Genomic DNA, 25,287 nt, shown 5'->3' with positions numbered 1-25,287 from the left:
ACGCCTGACCGGGGTATTGGGTGGCAACCTGTGCTGGACAGGGTTGCACTCCTCCTGAAGGCTCAGGTTCGCAGCTTGGGGGTCCTCCTGGACTCAGCGCTGACGCTCAATGCGCAGGAATTGGCAGTGGCCAGGAGGGCCTCTGCACAATAAAACTCATGCGCTAGCTGCGACCATACCTCGTGAAGCCTGACTTGACCATGGTAGTCCATGAGTCCAGGAACAGGATTCAAAACGATCTTGACAGATTAGAGAGATGGGCCAAAACTAACAAAATGAAGTTCAGCGGGGACAAATGCAAGATACTCCACTTAGGCAGGAAAAATGAAATGCAAAGATACAGAATGGGGGACAATGCCTAGCTCGAGAGCAGTACGTGTGAAAAAGATCTTGGAGTCCTTGTGGACAACAAGTTAAATATGAGCCAACACTGTGATGTGGCGGCAAAAGAAGCCAATGGGATATTGGCCTGCATCAATAGGACCATAGTGTCTAGATCTAGGAAAGTCATGCTACCCCTCTATTCTGCTTTGATTAGACCACACTTGCAATATTGTGTCCAATTCTGGGCACCACAATTCAAGAGAGATATTGACAAGCTGAAATGTGTCCAAAGGAGGGCTACTAAAATGATCAAGGGTCTGGAGAACAAGCCCTATGAGGAGCGGCTTAAGAAGTTGGGCATGTTTAGCCTGAAGAAAAGAAGGCTGAGAGGAGATATGATAGCCATGTATAAATATGTGCGAGGAAGCCACAGGGAGGAGGGAGCAAGCTTGTTTTCTACTAGGACGCGGAACAATGGCTTCAAACTACAAGAAAGGAGATTCCATCTGAACATGAGGAAGAACTTCCTGACTGTGAGAGTCGTTCAGCAGTGGAAATCTCTGCCCCGGAGTGTGCTGGAGGCTCCTTCTTTGGAAGCTTTTAAACTGATGCTGGATGGCCATCTGTTTAGGGGTGATTTAAATGCAATATTCCTGCTTCTTGGCAGGGTGTAGGACTGGATGACCGATGAGGTCTCTTCCAACTCTTTGATTCTATAATTCTAAGAAGGTAGATACCATGTCATGGGTAGGGATTGGGGTACCGGGGGCTACTATCCTGTGTTCCCAGGATGCACACACCCAGGAAACATGGGATGGCAGTCAAGATAGATGCAGCTGGTTCCTAAGTCAAGGGAAAACTTGTGCTTTCTTTTGACTTAGGTTAACCTGGAGCAAGGATGTATTAAGATGGCTCTGTCCTGGGCTAACCCTAAGAACCAGATCTTACCAGGTGTTCAATTAATTCAGAACAAAACAGGGAAACCCTATTTTGTTCCGAATTAATTTAGTTGTTGTTTGGATGCCTCTGGTAAAATAGAGACAGAACCTAGTTTTTGGGCCTGTTTGCATGCACTCATAGTCTAAAGGAATTTGTTATGAACATAGTGCTTGCTCATTTTTCTTCTCTGTCAACCCCCCCCCCCCCACCGCTCATACGATAGCTCTCCCACTATTTTTTTATTTTGTTCAAAATAGAGTTTTGCCTGCTTCCCTTTTTTTGGAATACCTAAATTATATTCTTGGATGTTGAACTGAAATTTTAAGTTGCTACAATGCTAAAAAATTGAGGACTGGAGGAAAAATTAATTGTGGGGAGGTGAATTTCTTACTTGAACAGGTAATGCTCTCATTTTGCCCCTATCTATAGATACACACTTGGTGGAGCTGATAACTCTTGTCTTGAAAAGAGACCAGCTTGCCAGAAAGGGTATTGCTCAGCCACCCAAAGTGTGGTAGGGAAGATGGAAGAATCTTCTTTTGCTTTCTCTACTTGTTTGCCCTTCAGGGACTGAGGCAGAAGTCCTGACAGAGGATCAGAGAGAAAGAAAGAAAGGGAAGGCTAGTGCAATGTATTTCTTCCTCTTTATGCTTTTGCTACCTTGAGTGCAAAACGTCCATTTTCATCTTTCTACAGGCGAAAAATTGGGTTTCACCATTGTCTGTTGGTGTGCGGCATAGCTGTTCCTTTCACCTCCAGAGTAGTGATGAGAAGTTCTGTTGTGATTAGGACAGTTTCTAGTTTAATCTGAACTTTTGGAAGACATATCTAAGAAGCTGAAGCTGTTTGGGGAACTACGGTTCAGCACCTTGGGTAGCTCCTTTAATGTTCAGGTAGATGCAGCTGGTTCCTAGGTCTTACACCTGGATGATTTACGGATGGAACAAATCAAGAACTTTGGTCCCAAAGCAAGGCGCTGGCTGCTGGAGCTGATGAACAACTGCACGGCATCCTGTCAGATCCCCAAAATCTGGAGGAAAGCAAGAGTCATCGCCATCTTGAAGCCAGGCAAAGACCGTAACGATCCAAAAAGCTACAGACCAATCTCCCTGTTGTGCCACCTCTACAAAGTTCTGGAGAGACTCATTTTGCATAGAATTATGGAAAAAATAGACCCATGTCTGATTCCACAGCAAGCTGGCTTCAGGAAAAGCAAAAACTGCACATCGCAAGTGCTGAACCTGACTCAGCACATAGAAGATGGCTTTGAAAGGCAGCAGATCACAGGAGCTGTCTTCATAGACCTGTCAGCAGCCTATGATACTGTGAACCACCGCCTCCTCCTGAGAAAAATGTATAATATCACAAAGGACTACCACCTCACCTGCCTCATAGGAAGCCTGCTACAAAACAGGAGCTTTTTTGTTGAGTTCCAGGGCCAGAGAAGCAGATGGCGGAAACAGAAGAATGGCCTGCCTCAGGGAAGCGTGCTTGCTCCATCCATGTTCAACATCTACACAAATGACCAGCCACTGCCAGAAGGGACAGAGAGTTTCACCTATGCTGATGATCGTGCTATCACTGCTCAAGCAGGGAGCTTTGAGACTGTAGAACAGAAGCTCTCCGAAGCTCTAGGTGCTCTTACTGCCTACTACAGGGAAAACCAGCTGATCCCTAACCCATCTAAAACACAGACATGTGCCTTTCATCTCAAGAACAGAGAAGCATCCCGAGCTCTGAAGATCACCTGGGAAGGAATCCCACTGGAGCATTGCAGCGCACCCAAATACCTGGAAGTCACTCTGGACTGTGCTCTTACCTACAAGAAGCACTGCCTGAACATCAAGCAAAAAGTGGGTGCTAGAAACAATATCATACGAAAGCTGACTGGCACAACCTGGGGATCACAACCAGATACAATGAAGACATCTGCCCTTGCACTGTGCTACTCTGCTGCTGAGTATGCATGCCCAGTGTGGAACACATCTTACCACACTAAAACAGTGGATGTGGCTCTTAATGAGACATGCTGCATTATCACGGGGTGTCTGCGCCCTACACCACTGGAGAAATTACACTGCTTAGCCGGTATTGCACCACCTGACATCCGCCGGGAAGTAGCAGCCAATAGCGAAAGAACTAAGGCAGAGACAACTCCAGCCCATCCCCTGTTTGGGTATCAGCCAGCACGCCAACGACTTAAATCTAGACATAGTTTTCTAAGATCTACAGAGACAGTCGCTGGAACACCTCAGCAAGCGAGAGTCCAAAAGTGGCAGGCTCAAACCCAGAACCTCAACCAATGGCTGATACCAAATGAGAGACTCCCTCCTGGGCACATAGAAGACTGGGTGACTTGGAAGGCATTGAACAGACTGCGCTCTGGCACCACGAGATGCAGAGCCAACCTCCAGAAATGGGGCTACAAAGTAGAATCCTTGACATGCGAGTGTGGAGAAGAGCAAACCACTGACCACCTGCTGCAATGCAACCTGAGCCCTGCCACATGCACAATGGAGGACCTTCTTGCAGCAACACTGGAAGCACTCCAAGTGGCCAGATACTGGTCAAAGGACATTTAACCAGCTACCAAACTCGCAAGTTGTGTATTTTTCTGTTTGTTTGCTTTGTTCTGTTAGAAATGTAATATAATGGACTGGCTGCTCTGACACGACAAATAAAATACACCTAGAGTGGATCTATTGTGCTACAGAGCCTCCAGTCACTCCTACTTCTGAATTAAGTTTGCAGAGCCTTGTAGGGTAAACCAACCTTGTATGTTCAAAGAATTTACAGTCAGTTTTATCTGATCTATTTTTGCCTTTGCTTTTCTTCAGGAATTCATATGTTCGACTTAGACACCTTTGCACAAACACATGGGTCACCAGTTCCAGTATTCCAATAGACAAAGATGAAGAAAGGCCAGTGATGTTAAAGGTGAATTACTGGTCTGCTTAACTCTTCCATGTTTTATGAAAAGGCAAATGAACTTTTAATTATTTCAAGTTTTTCAATCCCTCTTCTCTAAGTAGTGCTTTCAAATAGATTTAACTCTGATGTTTATAGATTCTCCTGTGATGCCTGTTTTAACTTCTGGTAATTTAATGTGTGTTGTTGTTCATTGGTTATTTTATTTTTTTTTAATTACCATATATACTTGAGTATAAGCTGACCCAAATACTGTATAAGCCGAGGCACCTAATTTCACCACAAAAAACTGGGAAAACATATTGATTTGATAATAATAGAGTAAAATAATAAATGTAATAATAATATAGTAAAATAATGGAAATGTAATAATAACAGTAATAATAGAGTAAAATAATAAATGTAATAAAAATAATAATAATAATAATAGAGTAAAATAATTTAAATGTAACAATAACTATCTATATCTATTAGGCATGGATAGTTCTGCATCGGATAACTCGTAACTCATTATAAATTCATTAAAATTACCTTTTTGATGTGATTTCGAAGTATTTTTTGAAAACGGAAGTCCCTGACGCACTCTACATCCTGGTGTGGGTTGGAGGAGGACAGACCATGTGTGATGAGGCAGTATTTACACTCACTTCCTGAGACCACTGTGACCCACACCATGACGGATCAAGACCAAAATTGGCACACAGAGCCGCCATGACCCACTATACATCCTGGTGTTGTTTGGAGGAGTATGCACCACAGATGATGGGACTTGCAGTTCCTTCACTCATTTATATACTAGTTTGGGGACCTGGCGGTGCCGGGCTTAGTAGACATAGGCATTGTTTGTCTGTGCTCCAGTTTTAGTCTAGATCCAATGTCATCTGGGTTCAGTGGGTCTGGGTGAACTACAACTATCTGATTCACTTTCTGATTCGCTGCCACTTCCACAAGCCACTATTATTTATTTATTTATTTATTTTCTTTGCTTATATACCGCTGTTCTCAGCCCGAAGGTGACTCACAGCGGTTTACACACAATAAAAACAGCAATAATTCAATGCACATATAACAATTGACCACTTAACACATTATCCACTTAATGAACAACAAGCAATTACACTAAACAGTTATTACAATAACCAGCCCAATCGTCTCATCATCAAAGCGTAGTCCAGGTTCGTCGTCCATTGTTCCATTCCTATGTTCAATTACCAATATTGCACTAGATTACTCAAACGCCTGCACAAACATCCAGGTCTTCAACTTTTTTCGGAATGCCATGAGAGATGGTGCCAGCCTAATGTCCGTAGGAAGGGCGTTCCACAGCCGAGGGGCCACCACCGAGAAGGCCCTATCTCTCGTCCCCGCCAACCGTGCTTGAGAAGCTGGCGGGATTGAGAGCAGGGCCTCCCCGGAAGATCTCAAAGTCCTGGTGGATTCATAGGCCGAGATGCGGTCAGATAGGTATCTTGGGCCGGAACCACAAATAACTAAATAAATAAATAAATCTCCACAAATAACTGACCTGGATCAAACTTGGCACACATAACCCCCATGAGCCCCTTTACAGCCTGGTGTGGTCTGGAGGATGATGGACCATGGATGATGGGATTTGCAGTACTTTCAATCACTTTGGAATTCACAGGCCACACCGGCACCCAGCAATGACAGATCAAGACCAAACTTGGCACACAGAGCCCCCATGACCCACTCTACATCCTGCTGCATTTTAGGGGAAGGTGGACTATGTATGATGGGATTTGCAGTACTGTCACTCAATTCACTTCCCATAAAACACTGTGGCCCCCACAAATCACACACCTGGATCAAACTTTGCACACAGACTCCCCATAGCTCACTTTACTTCTTGGTGCAGTTAGGGGGAGGATGGATAATGGTTAACGGGATATGCAGTACCTTCACTCACTTCCAGAGACAGCTGCAAACCACAACAATGACTGATCAAGGCCACACTTGGCACACAGAGCCCCCATGACACACTCTATGTCCTGGTGTGGTTTGGGGGATGACGGACAATGGATGATGGGATTTTCAGTACCTTCACTTACTTCAAGAGACAACTGCAAACCACACCAATGGCTGATCAAGGCCACACTTGGCACACAGAGCCCTCATGACACACTCTATATCCTGCTGTTGTTTTTGGGATGATGGACCATGGACAATGGGACTTGCAGTAGCTTCACTCACTTTCAGAAACCACTGTGACCCACCGCAGTGACTGATCAAGACCTAACTTTGCACACAGAGGCCCCATGACTCACTCTTCATCCTGGTGCAATTTGGAGGATGATAGACCATCGACAATTAGACTTGCATATGGGAGTTATAGTTCACCTGCACCCACTGAACCAGCTGACATTGGATCTAGACTCAATTTCAAGTAAAGACATGCAATGCCTTTCTCAAATAACCCGGGCACTGCTGGGCCCCCAAGCTAATAATAAATAAAGTAAAATGGTACATGTAAGTAATAATAGTAATAACAACAGAGTAAAATAATAGATAACTTTGACTTGAGTATAAGCTGGGGGGAGGGGAGTCCAGCCTAAGAAAGGTCTGAAAAACTTGACTTATGGGTGTGAATATACGGTAATATGCATTAGTATCCTTATCCAAAATACACAGCACCAAAAATGATTTGTATTTAGAATTTGGAGGGGTGGGGGTGGAATATTTGCATGTACCTAAACTATTTTGGAGAGGGACCAAAAGTGTAAGCATGAAATTAATTTGTATTCATATGCATCTTATACACATAACCTGGAGGTATTCAATATTTTAAGTAATTTTGTGCATGAAAAAAGTTTGTGTAAATTGTATAATTAGAAAGCTAAGGTGTCACTATTTCAGCCACCCATGTGGACTATTTTGGATTTTGGAATATTTGGGGTTTTGGAATTCTAGATTAGGAATAATCAACCTGTATATAACTTTCTTTGTGTGGTTTTTCCTGTACATCACAATGAGAGTTACCTTGAATCCTGTGCTGGATGAACATGCATTTCAAGCTGTAGGATAAGTACTAAATCTTAAAAAACTATAAAAAAAACATTTTGAATGTTCTCTCCTCCCCTGCCCGAATACTGCAGATTGGAACCTGTCAAACAAAAGAAGACAAGGAAGCATTTGCTATTGTCTCTGTTCCTCTATCTGAAGTTAGAGATTTGGATTTTGCTAATGATGCCAACAAAGTTTTGGCATCAACAGTGAAAAAGTTAGAAAATGGCTCTGTAACCCAAAATGAAAGAAGGTCAGTAATTGCTTCCTTACCTTATGTCCTCTTTCCCCTTTTCCCCTGACAGAACATATTTCGCAAAATTATTTTAGCTTTAATATGCTTTCATAATTGATATGTGTCTAGTTATGTGCATCTAGAATTTATGATTGCAGACTATTTGTTTTGTTTTGTTTAGTAAAAAGCTGTGACACATAGCACAGAGATTTGGATTGGAAATACACTTAATTGTATCCACAGTGACTTGTGTGGCAACTCTATCCATATTTGTCTTTTATGGGTAAAAGAGTTGTTAAAAGTGTATTGTGCTTTAATCATTATATGAAAAAGTCTGGATAGTCTTGTCAACAATAAGTATTACAAATCAGGGTGGAAAACAGTGCATGTGGAGGTCAAGGTTATGGGGAAGTAATTTGTCATTATTATTTACTGAACTGCATTTCTTCTGACTGAACCTAGGTTTGTAACTAAGCTGCTGGAAGATCTCATTTTCTTTGTCGCTGATGTGCACAATAATGGCCAGGAAGTTTTGGATGTGGTAGTCATTAAGGCCAACCGAGAGAGGCAAAAGTTAATGAGGGAACAGAATATATTGGCGCAGGTATGTAATCTGCCATAATATTTCATACAGGGCATATTCTTCTGTGAAGCAGAAGTAGTTGTTCTCACTAAATTCAGAAGGGTAAAGTGAAATTTTATAAAATAGTGATGGTATTTCAAAGTGATGGTACTTACCTTTAAGGCCTTGCATGGTCTGGGGCTGATGTACCTCACCCCCTACCAACCCCAGAGATCCCTCCGTTCTGAGGACCAAGATCTATTGTAAATTCCCAGTGTTGCGTCTAACAGCAACCAGATGCAGAGCCTTTACAACAGTGGCACCATCACTCTGGAATACTCTGCCACCTGAAGTCCGTGCCTTGCTGGACCTATCAGCTTTCCGCAGGGCATGTAAGACATCTCTCTTTCGACAGGCCTTTGATCTTTGATATTGTTGTTTTTAAATTGTTTTTAAATTGTGTTTTAAATTTTAGCCTGTTCTTATAAGGCGCTCCGAGCCCCAGGGGAGTGGTGGCATATAAGTTTGAATAATAAATAAAATAATTTACCTCATTTGTTTCATTTTCAGCAAATTGTCCTGGGCCACTCAACATAGTTTTTATTGTTCCTGATGTGAGTGCATGTTCTTGTTTAACAGTGAATTCATTACTAGGTTCTTGTGGGTTTTTTCGGGCTATAGGACCAGGTTCTAGAGGCATTTCTCCTGACGTTTCGCCTGCATCTATGGCAAGCATCCTCAGAGGTAGTGAGGTCTGTTGGAATTAGGACAATGGGTTTATATATCCGTGGAATGGCTGGGGTGGGGTAAAGAGCTCTTCCCTGCTGGAACTAGGTGTGAATGTTTCAACTGACCACCTTCATTAGCATTTGAAGGCCTGGCTGAGCCCGGGAAAATCTTTTGTTGAGAGGTGTTAAGCTGTGCCTGGTTGTTTCCTCTCTGCTGTTTTGCTGTTGTGATTTTAGAGTTTTTAAATACTGGTAGCCAGATTTTGTTCATTTTCATGGTCTCTTCCTTTCTGTTGAAATTGTCCACATGCTTGTGGATTTCAATGGCTTCTCTGTGTAGTCTGACATGGTGGTTGTTGGTGTGGTCCAGCATTTCTGTGTTGTCAAATAATATGCTGTGTCCAGGCTGGTTCATCAGGTGCTCTGCTATGGCTGACTTCTCTGGTTGAAGGAGTCTGCAGTGCCTTTCATGTTCCTTGATGCGTGTCTGGGCGCTGCGTTTGGTGGTCCCTATGTAGACTTGTCCACAGCTGCATGGTATACGGTAGACTCCTGCAGAGGTGAGAGGATCCCTCTTGTCCTTTGCTGAAAGTAGCATTTGTTGGATTTTCTTGGTGGGTTTGTAGATTGTTTGTATGTTGTGTTTCCTCATCAGCTTCCCTATGCGGTCAGTGGTTCCCTTGATGTATGGCAGGAACACTTTTCCTCTGGGTAGATCTTCATCTTGACACTCGTGGCTTGTTCTCGGTCTTGCAGCTCTTCTGATGTCTGAGGTGGAGTATCCATTGGCCTGGAGAGCCCAGTTGAGGTGGTTCAGTTCATCTTGGAGGTGGTGGGGTTCGCAGATTCTTTTTGCACGGTCTGCCAAGGCTTTAATGGTGCTTCTTTTTTGACTTGGGTGATGGTTGGAGTTTTTTATGTAGATATCTATCTGTGTGTGTGCGTTTTCTGTAGACGGTGTGACCCAATTGTTGATCTGGTTTGCGGATAACTAGGACATCTAGAAAAGGCAGTGACAGCTTCCCCCACTGTTTTACGGTATATGAGTGAGGGTGTGCATATGCTCTAAATTCCCTCATGGCCTCGCCTAGGTTGCCTTTTTGTCCATCTGGTGTGTGAATGTGCCTGAGGTAAATCTTGTCTCTGCCTAGGTGGTCGTTAAGGATAGTAGTCTATATTTGGTAGCACTTGGTGGGATCTCTGTAATAGATGGTCAGAGTCCTCTATAGTTGTGGGATATTTCTATATTAGGTGGTCATAGTCCTCTGTAGCATGCTTCACCTGTAAGCCCAAGACATCTTCATTTCAAATAAGAAAGATAGGTTCCAGATTATATGCAAAATGGTATTACATGAAGGGTCCTGGGATGTTTCCCTTGCGTAGTACACAGATTTACTGTAATGGTCGTGAACATTTTGCCTCTATCTTGGTTCCAGATTATCCTTTGATATGGTTTTTGCTTAATTGAATAGAAGGCTCTTGAGTTTGTTCACCCTTTCAGTTCCCACTTTGTTTTTGTTTGTGTGCATGTTTACAGATATTTGGAATTTTAAAAGCTCCCTTTAAAGACAAAGTAGGAGAAGGAGCCATGCTGAGACTTGAAGATTTGGGTGATCAGAGGTATGCGCCATACAAATACATGCTGAGGCTTTGTTACCGAATCCTCCGGCATTCCCAGCAGGATTATAGGAAAAATCAGGTTGGTTTTACATTTTTATGTGGATAGAAATGAAGTGGCGCATTGGGGGACCAGAGTGTAAAATTATGGGATTTATATTTACATTAAGTGAGGTTGTGTGTTACTCATTTCATGATCCTTAAGGCGGTTTTAAATGGGGTATTTTAATATTGACATAAATGTTTTTAATGTTTTATGTATTGTTGTTGTTGTTGTTGTTGATGTTCATTCGTTCAGTCGCCTCTGACTCTTCGTGACCTCATGGACCAGCCCACACCAGAGCTCCCTGTCGGCCGTCACCACCCCCATCTCCTTCAAGGTCAGTCCAGTCACTTCAAGGACTGTATGCGTATATGAATTCTTGTTCTGCCATTGAATGTTTGCCTTAAATATGCTGTGCTCCACCCTGAGTTCCCTTTGGGGTGAGAAGGGCAGAATATAAATGTTTTAAATAAATAAATAAATTCCTCTAATACAGTAGTGTGAGGCAATGCAAAAGGTTAGTTGACACCCCAATGCATGATTAGATTGATTTGAAAATTGAGGCTTTCCAGATGGGGCAAATATGTCAAGATGTGCCAGTATTGGCTGCTATACATAAAATATTTCCACCCAATCTTGGAGATGCTTAGTTTATGATAGGATGTTTCTTGTCTCCTATTTTGAAGTATTTTTCTGAACCAAGGAACCCCCCCCCCCTTCCTACCTTTTAAAGAAATGATACATTTGACCATCGACTTTGGAACTCCCTGCCATTAGAGATCAGAACTGCCCACTCCCTCATGACGTTCAGGAAACTAACAAAGACCTGGTTGTGGAACGCGGCATTTGACAACTGATTTAATTCTTTGCCCACATGAAAGGAGGATGATGAATGGGATAGTGATGGTGTCAGGCGATTTGGCTCTTTTAACTGGGATGATAATGTTTTAATGTGTATGGTGCTGATATTTTAATCGTGTTATGAAGTGGCATTGTGTTGTTATTGTATATTCTTTGTATGTTAACACATGTGAACCGGTCCGAATCCCTCTTTGAAGGTGAGAGGGTCGATATATAAAACCTCGAAATAAATAAATAAATAAATAAATAAATATCACATGAATTGAACATAATTTTCATGGGTGTGTTGTTTGGTAGTGTGTGCTGGGGAAGGCATTTAATTTTATTGTGCAGTAGCACAATGACAATAAAGCTATTATATTATATTATATTATATTATATTATATTATATTATATTCATAACTACATGGTCTTGGTCCCTTCATATGCAACAATCTTGCCAGTTTCTAGAAAAAAGGGAGAGTGTGGGGAAACATTGGCTTACTCTCCATTTGCACCCATGTTGGGACAGTTGGAACAGCCATCTCAGATCCTGTTGTTAATATCTCTCTTAAATGGTGGTGCCCATAATTGGACGCAGTATTCCAGATGAAGTCTGACCAAAGTAGAATAGAGGGGCACAATTATTTTCCTTGATCTAGACACTATATTCGTTTTGATGCAGTCCAAAATCCCATTGGCTTTCTTAGCTGCTGTATCACATTGTTGGCTCATGTTTAAGTTGTTGTCTATTAAGACTCCAAGATCTTTTTCACATGGGCTGTTGGAAGAGCAGGTGGAAGTGCCAGTGGCTGAACTTAAAGCAAGCAGTGCCCAGCCTCCACCTACCTTGGGGCCTGTGGAAGTTCCAGAGGCTGAATCCGAAGCAAGCACCTCCCAACAAGTTCCAAAAAGCTTAGATATACTTATAGTGTTACAAAGATGCCAAGAAAAAGAGGTATTTAGGTGATCTTGCATCGTTATGAGAAGCACTCATTAATCAAGAAGTAGCTGAGAAGCTGAACTTGACCTATAAATCAAGCAGCTGCACAGCACCTCACTGTTGTGGACAAGTGATCTGTTTTGACACTGACTTACAATGCCTGTTTGTGCCTTTGTGTGTTTGACCTCAGTCCTGCTATTGCTACTCTTCTGAATCACCTCCAAATGCATTTCTTGATTTGTTTCCTTGACTTTGGACTGTTTTGATTTTGGATCAGTTCACACATCTCTCTTCTAGTAGCTTGTATTGTTTGGACTTGGAGGAGCGGGGAAGATGGATCTGACTACTGTTTGTTGATTGTATTGTCGAAGGCTTTCATGGCTGGAATCACTAAGTTCTTGTGGGTTTTTTTCGGGCTATAGACCCATGTTCTAGAGGCATTTCTCCTGACGTTTCGCCTGCATCTATGGCAAGCATCCTCAGAGGTAGTGAGGTCTGTTGGAATTAGGACAATGGGTTTATATATCTGTGGAATGGCTGGGGTGGGTCAAGGAGCTCTTCCCTGCTGCAGCTAGGTGTGAATGTTTCAGCTGATCACCTTCATTAGCATTTGAAGGTCTGCCTGAGCCTGGGAAAATCTCTTGCTGGGAGGTGTTAATCTGTGCCTGGTTGTTTCCTCTCTGTTGTTTTGCTGTTGTAATTTTAGAGTTTTTAAATACTGGTAGCCAGATTTTGTTCATTTTCATGGTCTCTTCCTTTCTGTTGAAATTGTCCACATGCTTGTGGATTTCAATGGCTTCTCTGTGTAGTCTGACATGGTGGTTGTTAGTGTGGTCCAGCATTTCTGTGTTGTCATGTAATATGCTGTGTCCAGGCTGGTTCATCAGGTGCTCTGCTATGGCTGACTTCTCTGGTTGAAGTAGTCTGCAGTGCCTTTCATGTTCCTTGATGCGTGTCTGGGCGCTGCGTTTGGTGGTCCCTATGTAGACTTGTCCACAGCTGCATGGTATACGGTAGACTCCTGCAGAGGTGAGAGGATTTTGTTGATTGTTTGTTGATTGTTTAGACAAGCTACTTGACTGCTGTTGTGATTAGGACAGAACCTGGGAAGAGGGGGTGGGTGGGTGTTGCACTTCCTGAATTCCTTTGCTAGTCACATGCTTTAGAACCAGGAAAAGGATGCTGCTCTACCATGCGGTTGATGCCTTTGCTTGAGCCCATGCCCAGCCCTAACAACCTGGCTTTGGCATGGCTGGGCTGTCAGGCCAGTGTCCTGCTACCAAGGTGTCTCAAGACTCCATTGTGCTTCCTCATTATGGCTCGGAACCTGCATTTTTCATGCTTATTCCAAGCCACATTAAGTGTCTGTGTAGAAGGGCCTTGAGAGTGGGGAGATGGCCTCACTATAGAAAAGCTGAGATCACTCACACAAAGGTTCTCCATACTCCTCTGAAAGAACAACGATGGAACATTTTAGGATGCTTACTGGGTATGCTTTTTAAGAGAAGATGTGGAATAGAGGAGAATAATTTATAAGCCTTAATCCATTATAATGTGTCAGTTATCAGTGTTCACTCTCAAGGGTCTTCTGGACACAATCTTAGATGGTATTGATTTATAAATCCCTTTAGGATAAAGGGCTTTTGGTGTGTCTTGTGTCCTGTGTACTTGACAGATCATTGTCTGTTTTGTCATTTCTTTTCTTTCTGCTACATGACCATTCAGATGAAGTAAGAGCACATTCTTCATTGTTTTCAGTGTGCTAAATTTGAGCAGTTACATGCAGGGTAGTAAGCATAGACAGTATACAAGCAAACATCCTAGATCCTCTTGCGGGGTGGGAATTGACCCATTAGGGTGAAAAGCTTCCAAAAAGATGATGGTTGCTCCTAGAAGCCTCCTTCTCTTAGAGCAAGCTCCAAGGTAATCTACAACATGATTATAGTGCTAGATTCAATTTTAACAACCATAGCAGCGATCTATGGAATCCTAGAATCTTAGTGTGAGGTATTTAGATGTCTGAGAGCCAACATGGTGTAGTGATTTGAGCACTGGACTATGATTGTGGAAACCAGTGCTCATTTTCCCACTCAGCCATGAAAACTTTTGGAGTGACCTTGGGCAAATCATGTGCTCTCGTTCCCATAAAACTCCTGTGTTGCATTCACCTTAGGTTGGAAATGACTTGAAGTCCTGCAACAATAACAAAAGTAGAAGTCTCAGGCCAGAGAGTCCAAGATTCCATAGGATCCAGCCATGGCAGTTAATGTGGAGTCATAGTGTAGAGTGAACTTTCCCTTGACGGTTAAGATGACATTACTTTCACTTTATCTTTTTAAAAGGGTTTACGCATATATTCTGCAGGGGTGTAGCTACCTTTACAGCATTGTTTTTGATAGATGCCTTCAGAGTCATGGAGCAGCCTTCCCACCAAGGTCCATCCATGTCTAAGTCTGGGTATCTAGAAACTGGATCTTACACTCTTTCCATCTGTCTTAACAGACCTCTCTGGGATTTTCTTCCAGGAATACATTGCTAAGAACTTCTGCGTCATGCAGTCCCAGATCGGCTATGATATCTTGGCAGAAGATACCATCACAGCTTTGTTGCACAACAACAGGAAGCTACTAGAGAAACATATCACAGCTAAAGAAATAGAGACATTTGTGAATTTACTCAGGAGGAATCGGGAGCCAAGGTTTGCAACAATCCTCATATTTATTCATGCACACATTACAATGATTTTTTAAACGCAGGCTTGTAATGTGCATGGTAGTATCAAGAGCAGCTCCTGGATTCCATCAAATTAACATTTTTGTCTAAAGCCAATTGCTAACAGAACAGATTTTGCTTCCCTTCCCCTCTTATCCTCCTTACTATACAAATAACTGACCTCTGATTGTTTTCAGGGACATTGGAACAAACTTTGAGGATGTATTGTCGAAGGCTTTCATAGCCGGAATCACTGGGTTGTTGTAGGTTTTTTCGGGCTGTATGGCCATGGTCTAGAGGCATTCTCTCCTGACGTTTCACCTGCATCTATGGCAAGCATCCTCAGAGGTAGTGAGGTCTGTTGGAACTAGGGAAAAAGGGCTTTATATATCTGTGGAATGACCAGGGTGAGACAAAGGACCTACAACAACCCAACAACCCAAACTTTGAGGATATCCCACTCCTCCTCCCCAGTTTTGCTTATGAAAGCAGCTCTATCATAAACACCCCATAGTATTCTGACCACAATAGAATATGTATATATGTTCATGGTCAGTGTTTCAAGGACAAGATGCTCTTGATTATCACACAGTTGCTGTTTCTTTGTAAACACATGCAGCATGACACATCCCTATTTCTCCTTGAAGGTTCTTGGATTATCTATCAGACTTATGTGTTTCTAACACAACCGCGATACCAGTGACTCAGGAACTTATTTGTAAATATATGCTGAGCCCAGGAAATGCTGACATTCTCATTCAGACCAAGTAAGTGAATTGAGGTCTCTTTTAAATTCATGGAATTGCTTCACTCAAAGTGTTTATTATTAGGAGATGTTACATGAACTGCTTGTTTTAAGGTTGGTTTCCATGCAAATGGAAAATCCGTTGGAATGTTCTGTCCTCTCTGATGACATGGATGATGAAGAAGTTTGGCTCTACTGGATTGACAGCAACAAGGAACCTCATGGTAAAGCAATCAGGCATCTTGCTCAAGAAGCAAAAGAAGGCACCAAAACTGATCTAGAGGTCCTAACTTACTACAGGTAAAATGATTTTTTTTCAAGGGTTACAATTTTGTCTTAGATGTTATTTCCATCTTTTCTGGATGCATTAGCAACCCTGAACTTCTGGGCTCAAGTCAAGCACCCAACAGGTTATTGTAAAGATCACAAAAATTACAGAGGCCCAATTTAAACATTCATTTAGGACAGTGGTTCTCAACCTGGGGTCCCCAGATGTTTTTGGCTTTCAACTCCCAGAAATCCTAACAGCTGGTAAACTGGCTGGGATTTCTGGGAGTTGTAGGCCAAAAACATCTGGGGACCCCAGGTTGAGAACCACTGATTTAGGATCAATATAAAAAAAATCCCCTTTGAGGAAACAAAGTGCTCTTCTAGATTGTTTTCAAATTAGATGGTGAAGTAAACCCGAAGGTACAATGACTGAAAAAAATGTATGCAATGGACTATAACATGCTGTGATGCTGTTTTGCATGGTCAAAATCTGATGTTATGGTCTCAGGAATCTTGGATCCTTGAAACTATAGCAGTTGTAAATGTCAGCAGTTCTGATATGGATCAAATTAGTCTTTGGACCAATGGTGGACTAGGTAAAAAACCCAAATTATGAACATTGCAAGAACTATTTGTGAGTAAACTGTTTTAGTATTACATTATCTTCTCACTGTATTTGCAGCCTGTATCATTTTAATTAGAGATAATGTATAGCAGTTGTATAAAAGCAGGACAGAGGAATGCATTGCAATTCGATTTTAGGCTAGTTCAAGGTTGTAGGAAAGAGACAACCTTACATATTCTCAGTAATGCTGTGCCCTGTTTTATAAACAAGTGAAAACTTCTAATGGCCACACACATATTCAAAACCTGGTGCATTTTTGTAATATTTATTTCTTCCAATAAGTAGGTATTTATTTGCTTTAAATAAACCAGGTACTTCTGCAGCAATGCAGAATGGAAATGACAGTGTATTTAATTTCTTCTTGTCTTTAGGTATCAATTAAACCTTTTTGCCAGGATGTGCTTGGACCGCCAATATTTAGCTATTAACCAGATTTCCACTCAGCTCTCAGTGGATCTGATCCTACGCTGCATGTCAGATGAAAGCCTGCCTTATGACTTGCGTGCCTCCTTCTGCCGTCTCATGTTGCACATGCATGTAGACAGAGATCCTCAAGAGACTGTGGTACCTGTGAAGTATGCCAGGCTATGGACTGAAATTCCTACCAAGATTACCATTCATGAGTGAGTTCTCTTTTGAAGACACTGGAGTAGTCTGTCAGATTTAGAATGGACCAGGAGTTTAATTATTGGGGTATGGTAAAGAATTAGGGCCTTGACTGCGCATAATAGAATTCTGCCCCCTAAATGAAATTTCCCCTCTATTTCTTTAATATCTTGCAGTGTAATAAATTAAAACTTCAGTTGAGCACATAGAAAAATACTTGTCCACTGGCTGCCGATTTGCTACCGGGCTCAATTCAAAGTGCTGGCGTTGGCCTATAAAGCCCTAAACGGTTCGGGCCCAAGCTACCTATCCGAACGTATCTCTGCCTATGAACCCACCAGGACTCTAAGATCTTCTGGGGAGGCCCTGCTCTCGATCCCGCCTGCATCACAAGCACGGCTGGTGGGGACGAGGGACAGGGCCTTCTCTGTAGTGGCCCCCCAGCTGTGGAACACCCTTCCCATGGACATTAGATCAGCTCCTACGTTAATGGTGTTTCGGAGGAAACTAAAAACCTGGCTGTTTGAACAGGCATTCGGATAAACAGTGCAATGAATATGAATATAGGAACGGAATTATGGACGACGAATTGGATCACGATTCTAGTTACGAGACGTTAATGTGTTGTTATTGATGTGTCATTATTTTGTATACTATGCTTTTAATGGTTTTTAAATTGTATGCTGTTATGATTGTCTTTTTTCTCTTGTTGTGAACCGCGTTGAGTCGCCTATGGGCTGAGAAACTGCGGTATACAAGCAAAGTAAATAAATAAATATGACAGAGGGATATGAACACAGCAAATATGAGTATTGGATGGGAATGAGTTTCAGTGTTTTGTATTCTGTATGTTAGAAATTTGGGACAAATAGGTGAAGGCCATTGTGGTGCCAAGCTTTTGAGTACTCTGGCTGGTTACTGTCAAAAATATAGTCCCGGACCCAGAGGAGTCTCAGGGATGACAGTTTCTATATCCTTATAGCATGATATTTCTCAATATTTCTTAGAATTTTAATTCAGCACCCCAGTAAAACTATATCACAATGTCAAGTGTGACTTGTGGCATTGATTGATGTAGATTTCTTTTAGGGTTGTGCAAATTGGCAGAAATCAGTTCCGTTTTTGTTTCGAAGGGCCATTTGGATTCGTAATTTGGGATCTGGAGTTCAATTTCCATTTTGGGAAGATTCGGTTCATTCGTGCGAATAGGGAAACTGGCGAGGCTCATCTTTCCATCATATTTGGGGTGGGGGTGGTAATAGGATGCTGGTGCCGGAGTACATACATACAAACTACAAGGAATGTAGGTAGGTACTGGTAGGTAGGTAGAGGTGGCACTTCAAGTTTCAAAAGCAAAAAAAAGTTAAAAAATAAAACCTAGTACTGTTAGCAGAGTAAAATGAAATAAAAACACCCCAAATGCTCTGTCAACTCACAGCCCCCCACCCCCAATGCATGCCCACCAACACCTCCCTAGCGGAATTTGGAAAATAAAATTGTAATAAGAAGACAAGATAAGAATTTATTTAATTTTCAAAAAGTTAGCGCTAGCACTCTGACTCCTAAGTCACAAGCACAGCATTGCACAAGAACAGAAGCAAGAGAAGAGAAGATTCTCTTCCTAGCACACCACCATGCTATAAAATGGAGACTCTATATACAGACTATATATAGACCACCTTGGCCAAAAGCCGTAGCTATGCCTAGGCTAATGAGGAAAAAACCTTGTGTGCAGTTGCTCTTGTCAATCATCATTATGCCAGTATCCTTCCCTGGAGTAACAGAATACTATTATCAATTGAGTTTAAAGAAAACTGGTACAAGTTATTTCACATATGGTACCTAACACCTAAAAAGCTCTCTAAGATCAACAAAAGACGAACCAACAAGAAATGCTGGAAGTGTGGAAAACACACTGGCAATTTCATACATATGTGGTGGAAATGTAAGAGAGAAGAGCTTTTGGCACCAGATACATAAAAGGATAGAATCAATTTTACAGATAAAATTTGAATTTAAATCAGAGTACTTTTTAATAGGAATCACGAACTTCAAAATGGACATAAATACAAACAAGATTTTATTTTATTTTATCACAGCAGCAAGAATAAACTTTGCCCAATTATGGAAATCTCATGAATTTCCCACTCTGGAACACTGGGTCTTGAAAGTCCTTGATATGATGAACATGGACATACTCACACAAAAAAATGACACAAAGTAAAACTCACAGAACAGAATTGGGAAAATTTCTGGAATTTCTAAACAAAGGAAAACACAGAAATTTGTATCCACAAGACATAAAAGAAACTCAAAGGGTCGAGCAACAGGAAGCTGATGACAAAAGAATATAGAGACTTCTAAAAAGAGACAAGTTTACAACCCAGAGAGACCTGGAAGGTCTTTTTTTTTTCTCTTCTCTTCCCTCCCCCCTTTTTTATCCTGTCCAGTAATTTATTCCTTCCTACTTTTCTCAATCACATTGTTCTCACATTTTTATGTAAATAAGATATTTTTCTTTCTATAATTCACATTTTCTTTCTTACCTTGCTTAAAATTCTCAATAAAAACCTTTTTTTATTCTCAATAAAAAGAACTAAGTGACTTGGCCAAAGATATACCCATGAGTGGATCTCCTTCCAAAAAATTAGGTTCTAGGCCTACATCATTAGAGATAGCAACTATCTATCCCATGGTTGCCTCCAGAGCGGGTGAATATCAGCTGGTCAGTGGTGAAAAATGTATTGCACCAGAGCCTGCAAACCTTTCCAGACTTGCTAGAATGGCGAGAGAGACTTTTGCCTCTCACATGCTTCCCAGGGATTTGGATACATCTGAGACCACTGATAAGGGAAACATGTTGGTGGGAAAACCTGGGGGAAAGAAGAGGGTGTTGAGTCCTACTGTAATAGCACTGAAGAAAAAGCTATCTTGGGGCCCGTCCAGATAGGACCTATCTACTGCAATAAAGGAGGGGCTGTCCAGACAACATACTTGGAAGGCACAGGATAAATCCACTATTTCCGGTGTCTGGACTACAAACCAGACACCATTCCCACAGTTTACCAGGCTAAATAAGCCCAGTAAACTGTGGGAATACCCACCCCTCCCCCCAAGCCCCCAGATCTCTTAGAAAAATAATAAAAACTTACCCAGCTCCATATCACACCTCGGCTGGCTCTCCCGGTGCATAGAAATGATGCGCTGGGATCATTTCTCCCGGCGCATCATTTCTACGTGCCGGGAGTGCTGGCCAAGTCTTCTAATGGAGGGCACGTAAGTTTTTATTACTTTTCTAAGGAGTCTGGGGGCTTGGGGGGAGGGAGGGTAGGGCCTCCTGACGTTCTCTCGGGCTAGAAAATGCATGCTTTTTGGGGTGGGTGTGGACAGGCTCCCAGAAATATCCACATTTTTTAAACGTGGCTGCTTCTGGGATAAAGGCCTGTCTGTATTTAGCCTTAGCTGCCTATTTCTCTCCTCCCATTTACTAGAAAAACCATGTGAATATTGATGTTTTGCTGCTGCTGCTGCTATTAACACCAGTAAATTCAGTACTTTGACAAAGATCTTGGTCCAGGTCACTTCATAGATGAGTAAGGTTTTTCGTGAAAACAGCACACCCATCTACCTACATTGCTTATTTATGTTTTCATTGAGCCATAATTTTTGTGGTAGGCCCAATATCTTTAAGGCAGGGGTCGGGAACCTTTGGCCCTCCAGGTGTGGTGGACTTCAACTCCCACAATTCCTTGAGGCTCGGCATTCGCCCCAAAGGCTTACCTTGGCCCAACGAGGTTTGTTTGGCTCTTTTTCATGGAGGACGGGCAGCAAAGGGGGAGAGACGAGCGTAACGTAGCTGTGCAGATGGCGAGGAAGCATGCGGAGCCCACAGACTGGCCTCGGAGGGAGAGAGCGGGCGGAAACCCCTGCGGGCAACGCGCCTCCTCCTCATCACTCAGCCGGCGTCGTTGCTAGGGAGGGGGTCCATGCGGGGCGGTTGCTAAGGGCCGAAGCGGCGAGGAGGCGCGTTGCCCGCAGGGGTTTCCGCCCGCTCTCTCCCTCCGAGGCCAGTCTGTGGGCTCCGCATCCTTCCTCGCCATCTGCACAGCTACGTTACGCTCGTCTCTCCCCCTTTGCTGCCCGTCCTCCATGAAAAAGAGCCAAACAAACCTCGTTGGGCCAAGGTAAGCCTTTGGGGCGAATGCCGAGCCTCAAGGAATTGTGGGAGTTGAAGTCCACCACACCTGGAGGGCCGAAGGTTCCCCATGCCTGCTTTAAGGTAATGAAGCAATAGGGCAAATGATCTAACTTAGATTCATCTATTTGATTTTAAACTCTCCTAGGTTTTATAGACGGCAAAACTGCGATCAGTTAAAACCACAGGGGATAAAACCCTGTTGCTGGCACCTGTATGCTTCATGTTGCCTCTTCTCTAATTCTTTTGGAATGCTTATTCATAAGTCCATGGGAGATATCAACAATCTTCTCTCCAGACTTGTTATTCACAAAGAATTTTATTTTTATTTGTTTATTTAAAACATTTATATTCCACCCTTCTCACCCTGCAGGGGACTCAGGGTGGAGCACAACATATATACGGCAAACATTCAGTGCCATATACAAACATTAAAATCACTTATATCCATAATTTGTCTTATTGCACTGCCCCAAAGGCTTGGTCCCACAGCCAGGTCTTCACCATCCTTCTGAAGGACAGGAGGGAGGGTGCTGATCTAATATTGCCAGGAAGGGAGAATGATGGATAAAGAGATTTCAGCCTCCTCCTATATTCTATTCATCCAGCTTTTGTTCGCTGTCTTGCTTTATAGGTATGACTCTTTCACAGATTCTTCACGAAATGACATGAAGAGGAAATTTGCTTTGACAATGGAATGTGTGGAAGAGTACTTGAAAGAAGTTGTGAATCAGCCCTTTCCTTTTGGAGACAAACAGAAGAACAAGTTAACTTTTGAGGTACTTTCCAATTATTAAACCTAGTACTATTGCCTGTGCTTTTCAAATTAAGAACCAGCTAATTGGATTTAAGGATTTTAACTGTTTATTTTAAATACTGTTCATGTTTAATTGCATTTTAATGTTTGTATATTGTATTGGTTTTATTGTGAACTGTTTAGAGTCTCTTTTTAAAGAGAAAAGGCGGGATACTAATCCTAATCCAAATAATTATGATGATGGGGGAGTGGGGGGGGGGAGCAGAAAAGCAAACAATTTAGCTTTCTCTGTGTGTGTGTGTGTCTTGCTCTCTACACAATATCCCAGAGTACTTGTAAGGTATCAGCACAAACACAAAACAATCTATGCGTAATGTCAAAGTGTATTATCTAAAGAGCATATAGTATTCCATTTACCAAAATCTCCAGTACATAGCTCAATTCAGTGGTACACAGCAAAATCAAAAGGAGCAGCCGCTCTCAAACGTAACATTTCTAGGTCTGGATAAGGATTCCACTGTATATAGGCTTCAGGGATACATTAAATAAGAAAAGTCATATAAACAAAGTAAGCATTGAGTCATGAGGCTATATGTAAACTGAAGACAATAATGAAGATGGAGCGTCACTCTCAAAACAATCTTCATGGAAAAAATCCAACTCAAGTCCAGTGAAAATTCTCAAAATAAGTCTTCAAAGGAAAAGTCCAAATGGCATTCAACAGGGGTGCCCGGGTATAAGTTCTTTCCCCTCAAGGACTTAACGAGTCACTTAATTTTAACTGTTTCCTTTAAGTTTCTAATTATTCTTTATAAACCTGTGGATGACCCTTCAGAATTACTCGCAGTGTGAATTTACTTCAAGCAGAGTCACTTTTTGTATAAGCTATCTGGCATGATGTGAGTATATGTTATATGTTTGATGTATCCATTATCTTTACTACTATAATTGTGCTGGAAAATACTTGTTACTCTATGGACCTTGAGCTTGTTTGGAGGTTCTATCAGGGGAGCTCAGCTATCGTAAACCCGGGACCGAAGACTGGAGACCTCGGTACACTCCTTCTATACCTGGGACGTCGTCCTCTTCCACCGAGCGCGCAGCTTCGGGAGGGACGCACATGGAGCGGTGAGGGAGGAAGGGGACACCCGCCTAGCCAGCCAGATCAGCCGAATCAACCCTGGCGATCAATGGGGTGACAGATGTCGCAGCCAGATCGCCCTCACATCCACATCCCCATGCAGATGACATAGTATTGTTATCCACCACCCCAGTCGGGTTAAGGAGGTCCCTGCAAAAACTTAGCCAATATTGTACTGAAAATGCCCTCACTATAAGTAAAGAAAAATCCAAAATAATGGTTTTTGGTAAGAAAGCTAAGGCTTCCAACTGGCACCTTGACGGGCACAAAGTGGAGCAAGTGAGGACATTTAAATACTTAGGTCTTCATTTTGCAGCATCAGGGGCATGGACCCAACATCTAAAATTAAGTATTGCAAAAGCTGATAATGCTGCACAGGCAATTCATAAATTATGCAACCACAATTACCCGGGCTCTCTGCGCCCCTTTCTGAAGGTTCTTAAGGCAAAGGTGTTCCCCATCGCTTTGTATGGAGCTGAAATATGGGGTGAGCAAGACACTTTATTGGTAGAGAGATTCCAACTGCGCCACCTGAAAATTGGCTTAGGTGTGGAGAGATCATCCCTGTCAGCTGCAGTGAGAGCAGAGACGGGAGTACCCCCAATCTCCACCACAATTCTGAAGAGGCAGATCAATTGGTGGTACAAAATAAGACAAATGCAACCACACAGACTCCCAGCCCTATGCCTTCTAGAACAAGAAAACCACAAAGAGTGGTCATCTTGGCTTAGCAGATTTGGCCACACAGTTAGTAGGTTAGGTTTTGCCCCTCACGAGTTAACAAATTTTGGGGCAAAGGTATGCTCAATTGTATACCAAAGAGCGCTCGACATTGCTGCACAAAATGATCTAATGAACATAGCGCAAGCTAGAGCCACTCCATACCTGGCCAAATTTAAATGTAATGTGGGCATGGAACATTACCTCTCTTTTATACTTCCACTTTATATTAGAAAATTTTTTACCCGGGCTAGATTTGAGCAGCTCGACATTAAGTCAAAGTTGGGACGACATCAGAATATTCCCTACACGAGGAGAACCTGTGGCTGCCGTGAGGTAAATGCAGAAGTGGAGGACTCAGAACATTTTTTCTTAAAATGTCCCTTCTACAACAGGATCCGGTCTTACTACCTAGAGCCTCTGCTGGAGAATCATACTTATTCAGAGAATAAGGAGAAATTGCACATCCTCCTTCAGGGTTCAGATAAAAACTCTATTTTAAAATTGACCCTTTTTATCCAAAAAGCGCTGGCCATCCGTGAGAAGATGGAAGCAGAGAGAGGCGACCTTGCTGCCATCAGCAAAACTCAAACTTAAAAACTTAATATGGACACGCCACTAGTTTTACCTACCCATGCCCCCACCCTAACCCTTTTTTAAGGAATTAAACAATTTTAATCTTTTAACCTTTTTATCTTGTAATTGCTCAATTATTTAGGAGTGGGTTGACAGGCCAGTAGGCCATGATGCCTCGTATTCATATATGGTTTTACTGTATGTGTATGTTTTGTATGTTTTGATATGGTCAATATTGACTAATCAATAAAGAATTGTTGTTGTTGTTGTTACTCTATGTCAGTGGTTCTCAACCTTCCTAATGCCGCGACCCCTTAATACAGTTCCTCATGTTGTGGTGACCCCCAACCATAACCCTAACATTATGAATCGCCATGTAAATAATGATCTGCAGGATGTACTTTCAGTCACTGGAGCAAATCTGGCACAAATATGCCCAAATTTGAATACTGGTAGGGTTGTCATTTGGGAGTCGTAGTTGCTGGGATTTATAGTTAACATGTAAACAAAGAGCATTCAGAATCCCACCAACAATGGAACTGAACAAAAGTTGGCACAGAGAACCCCCATGATCAACATAAAATACTGGAAGGGTTTGGTGGGCATTGACCTTGAGTTTGGGAGTTGTAGTTCGCCTACATCCAGAGAGCACTGTGGGCTCAAACAATGATGGATCTGGACCAAACTTGGCACAGATACTCAATATGCCCAAATGTGAACACTGATGGGGTTTGGGGAAAATAGACTTTGACATTTGGGA

General features: G+C 42.3%; 1 protein-coding gene across 3 annotated transcripts in view; it reads left to right on the top strand.

Moving 5' to 3' along the window:
* Nucleotides 1-25,287, top strand: part of ITPR2 (inositol 1,4,5-trisphosphate receptor type 2) — a 313,417-nt gene that overhangs the window by 117,614 nt on the left and 170,516 nt on the right. For all 3 annotated transcript variants that reach the window (XM_060778249.2, XM_060778247.2, XM_067468876.1), the window contains 9 exons: nucleotides 4,101-4,200; nucleotides 7,305-7,465; nucleotides 7,910-8,051; nucleotides 10,275-10,436; nucleotides 14,706-14,878; nucleotides 15,540-15,659; nucleotides 15,752-15,937; nucleotides 16,904-17,155; nucleotides 21,968-22,112. In XM_060778249.2, coding sequence (XP_060634232.2) covers nucleotides 4,101-4,200; nucleotides 7,305-7,465; nucleotides 7,910-8,051; nucleotides 10,275-10,436; nucleotides 14,706-14,878; nucleotides 15,540-15,659; nucleotides 15,752-15,937; nucleotides 16,904-17,155; nucleotides 21,968-22,112 — 1,441 coding nt within the window. The remainder of the gene's footprint in view (nucleotides 1-4,100; nucleotides 4,201-7,304; nucleotides 7,466-7,909; nucleotides 8,052-10,274; nucleotides 10,437-14,705; nucleotides 14,879-15,539; nucleotides 15,660-15,751; nucleotides 15,938-16,903; nucleotides 17,156-21,967; nucleotides 22,113-25,287) is intronic.

The sequence above is a fragment of the Anolis sagrei genome, chromosome 5 (genome assembly GCF_037176765.1).
Source record: "Anolis sagrei isolate rAnoSag1 chromosome 5, rAnoSag1.mat, whole genome shotgun sequence".
Lineage (NCBI taxonomy): Eukaryota > Metazoa > Chordata > Lepidosauria > Squamata > Dactyloidae > Anolis > Anolis sagrei.
This window is presented reverse-complemented; position numbering and strand designations above follow the sequence as displayed.